The sequence below is a fragment of the Populus euphratica genome, unplaced genomic scaffold, assembly GCF_000495115.2.
Source record: "Populus euphratica unplaced genomic scaffold, PopEup_1.0 scaffold868.1, whole genome shotgun sequence".
Classification (NCBI taxonomy): domain Eukaryota; kingdom Viridiplantae; phylum Streptophyta; class Magnoliopsida; order Malpighiales; family Salicaceae; genus Populus; species Populus euphratica.
Genome location: NW_011500739.1, coordinates 56,217 through 60,148, shown reverse-complemented (window position 1 = coordinate 60,148; position 3,932 = coordinate 56,217). Strand labels below are relative to the sequence as shown.

The 3,932-nt window shown below is 39.0% G+C and overlaps 1 protein-coding gene across 1 annotated transcript; it reads right to left on the bottom strand.

Annotated features, from left to right (window-relative positions):
* Positions 1–576: 576 nt before the first annotated feature.
* Positions 577–2,271, bottom strand: LOC105116217 (S-adenosylmethionine decarboxylase proenzyme 4-like). Its single transcript, XM_011013449.1, has one exon. The coding sequence runs from the start codon at positions 2,015–2,017 to the stop codon at positions 980–982; it is 1,038 nt and encodes a 345-aa protein (XP_011011751.1). The 5' UTR covers positions 2,018–2,271; the 3' UTR covers positions 577–979.
* Between the last annotated feature and the right edge of the window lie 1,661 nt (positions 2,272–3,932).

Genomic DNA, 3,932 nt, shown 5'->3' with positions numbered 1-3,932 from the left:
GTATTGCAATGCAATATTCCATACATGATCTCCACGCTTTTTGTGGCAAATGATTCTTGGACAAGTAATATTGCACATTTGGCCAGTACTACTTTAAGCTGATTATATATGGTCACGTGCAGTTAATATTTCTGTATTATATTGAGACAAAGAGCTGTTAGATTGCATCATATGGAGGTATGGTGACTTCCACGCCAGATGCAACCCATCAACATAATCATAGCAGCTAAATTCATTTACAATATTTCCATGTTCCCATGCAAATCACAAATGGAGTTCTCCTCACAACCATGTTATACGTATGAATATTCATTTCCCATATTCCTCTTTACCTTCTTCTTCCGTTTTGTTCTTTCATTTGGATTTTATTTTCTTTATTTCTCTTGCCCAACACCAATCACTTGCTCTTGTTAGTTAAACAATTACGTACATCAAAAGTCCGAATTAGCAACATGCATGCATCAATTGATGGGAATATATAAGGCCTAACTCATACGAGAGTGTTGGTAATGTGTTCTTTAGTGAGGAGAAATACTTCGAGAAAATAAATCAATAAATAAGTACTAATTGAAGAAATTAAGAGAAAGAGAAATTTCCATATATAAACCTGAAAACACTTTTCTTTTCACCCCCCACTACACAACGCAAGCTCAAAAACCTTAGGCGTGACAAGCCTAAGTGGGGTGCATTATCATGATAGAACCCAAATTCTCACCCCTCTTCTTCATGCCTCCACATCATCCTCTCCGCTCTAATTAAATCCTCCATCCCCACTTTTGTCTATCTTTCTCTACACAAGTCAAACCCCACAACCCTCCGTCAACCAATCACATCTCTCCATATCATCACCATGCATCCACAACCAGCCCTAAGATTTTCAACTAAAACCCTCCCTCTAAACCCTAGATCTCCCCCTTTAACCGACCCCTTACCCCAATATAGATTATCTACGTAACACCAGCACCATTTCTTGGAGGAGCTACTTCCGGCGGGCTGTGAACGTTTGAAACACGATGCTTCCGGCGGCTGGAAACTCATCGGCAGCGCAACTCCGGCATTTCAAACCAAGTGGCTCTAGAGCATGGGTGACACGTGGCCATACCTCGTGACTTGCACAAGTAGTGGACACCGAAAGGGTAGCTGGCCGGAAAACTTGCACTGCCTTCCTCAGAGTCCCGACAAGATGTTCAATATCATCATCATCGAAGATGGAGCCCACACACTCAAAGCTTGCATAGCTAAAGCCATCTTCTGGGGTGACATGGATGGTAGAGTAGCGATCATTGTGAACCCCGTTCATGGAGTATCCACAAGGGTCAAATGCAAAATCACAAATCATAGCTCTTGGATTGATATCACCTATGCCAGTAATTTTTGTCATTTCTTTGCCAGCTACGTCACCACTTTTGTTGCCCCCACCAGGAGGTAGAAAAAATTTACGAGCCAAAACACGGTCAAGGTCAGTCATGCATACCTCAACAGTGTAAATATCATGATCATTGGGGATTATGTGAGATTCATCACTAGCAGTGAAGACATGCCAAGAATTAGTGGTGGTCTTAGAAGGCATGACAGAGGCTTTTCTATAGCAAAGATTGTGAGGAAGGGTGTCTTCAAGGCAGATAACTTCTTCTTTGAAGCTGGTGTGAGGGGAAGGTTGTGCTTTAGGGAAGATAAACGTACCTCTTGTGTACCTACAAGAGCACAAAGATAGGCCAAGATTGCAAGCATAGTGTATTAATGGACGGATAGATTTGAGGAGCTGGGTGGTCCCACATGTCTTGATGATGATCTTGGTGGGGTACACAAAGAGGCTTGATTCTGATAACACGTAGGCATCAAAATATTGGTTAGCCACAGCAGATACTACAGTGCACTGCACGGCATTTAACACTTGTTCCAATGACTCAAAATCGAGAAGCCTAAGACCCAGATTGTTGTCCAACATCACAGGGTCATCACCAAAGAAATGAAGCTCCAACCTCTTCTCATACCCTTCAAATCCAGACATAGCCATTGATATTATGAAATATTGGAACAACACAGGCGAATAATATCAAAAAGGAGGTAGCTAGCTAGAAAGGAGAGGGAATTGATGGAAGGAAGAGGTGTACACTGCAATACCTAAAGAGAAACAGAGAGTTTTGGGTGGTGTGAGGGAGTACAGGGTGAGAGAGTGAAGAGGGGTGAGTATGGGATTTATAGGTGGGTGAAAAGGAAATAGAGAGAGTGGGGTTAGCTAGAGGAAGATGATAGTGAGTGAAGGAGAGAAGGGGGGGCATGCGGGTGAGGCAACCAAGAATCATGATTGCAGGCATAATGAAGTGAATAAGATGATGATATGGTTTCCTAAAAATATTAGTAGTATGCAAAAAAAAAATACTAATATTATTCCAAAGAAATAAATCTTTCTAATAATTTGATTTTGATTTTATCATCACAGACGACAAGAACAGGGGAATGGATTTTATGCCCACGCGCATGCATTTTATTTCCTTTCTTTGCTTCTTTGTCAATTGTCACTACTCAACTCATCAGGCTCTGTTGTCTGTGTCTGCCTAGCTCTCTCCAGTGTCATCAGTTCGAGCAAGAAGTCACTATTTACATGATATATTCTCTCAGTCTTTTTTTCTTTTTTTCCCAGTTTTCTAGCTCAGCCAAATCTTCTCTCTTTCTTTTTTTCCTAGTGAACACCATTAAGATCCTGATCAAAGCTCATAGATACTGCTCAAATAATGAAATTATCTGCATCAAACAAGTGATGCCGACGATCGAATCCGGATTAGGCCAACTTGTTAGCAGGGCTATCCGATTCGTTTTCTTGTGTAGGGTGTGTTAGGAGAATGCTTATTATGCTCATTCAAGGATGTTGGGGAACTCGGTAGCTGGAGGGACGACAGGAGTAGCAGTGCTTATGATCATGCAAACAATCCTTCCATGTTCATGATTCGTTTTTCTAGCAAGAGGAGGGACCATTCAATAGTTGTAGCCCATTGATTGAAATCATATAGGACTAATATAGGACTGAATAATTGGAGTCTTTTTTGTTAATTTTTATAATTATTGTAATTTTGAGAGGCATTAAATTTATAAGCATTGGTTCAAATTACTGGGAAATGGGAATAGTGCATCATCAAATCAAATCAATTGGTCATGCATTCAAAAGAATTTTTGGATTAATGGGACCGGGTCAAAATGCAACATTCACAATGAAAAATCACTGTGTCTTAAGTCATTCAAGATCAAGACACTTCTATAGAACATAACAGACATAATTATAGACAGGACTTCATGTTTTTTTATTGCATGACAACAATTATTAGCATCTTGCAATTTAAAAAGTTAAAACTTGTAAGCTCTGTACTGCTACTGAGCTTTAAGTATTTTGCAATGAAAAAAGTTCAAATCATTCTTCGGTTTTGGGCCAGTCTCAACTCTCCACTCTCAGGTAGTGAAAGACAATTGACCAAAACAGAGAAAACAAATACAAACAAGAAAGCACAAACTAGGTGTCAAGCAATAACTTGAGAGCTGTTGTTATTTGAGCTCTAGTACAGTACGTCACTCCAACATTTTGTTGATTTTTAGCAGGATGATCTTGGCATGAAATCAACCTTGCTTCCTTGCTAGTAGTTGCAGAGACCACTGTCTTTGAAAAAGAGAACAAGGAGGTGTTTTGTTTTTTTTTTATAACGAGAGATATATTAATTAATCAATTGTTATTGTCATTAAAAACATGGATAAAAGGGTACAAAAACACTCAGAAAAATCAGAAAATTTACTGGAAAAACTAAATACATAATCAAAATCAAGTATAAAAAACTGAATAAAAGTAACTATAAACAAGCAATTAAGTTAACTTTTCTAAGAACTCCTAACTGCTCGGCAAAATATTCCAGAAAATAATTCTTCTCTCTAAAAACATGATGAAA

Coding starts and splice junctions, on each gene's coding strand:
- LOC105116217 (XM_011013449.1), bottom strand. CDS start 2,017: ATGGCTATGTCTGGATTTGAAGGGTATGAGAAGAGGTTGGAGCTTCAT.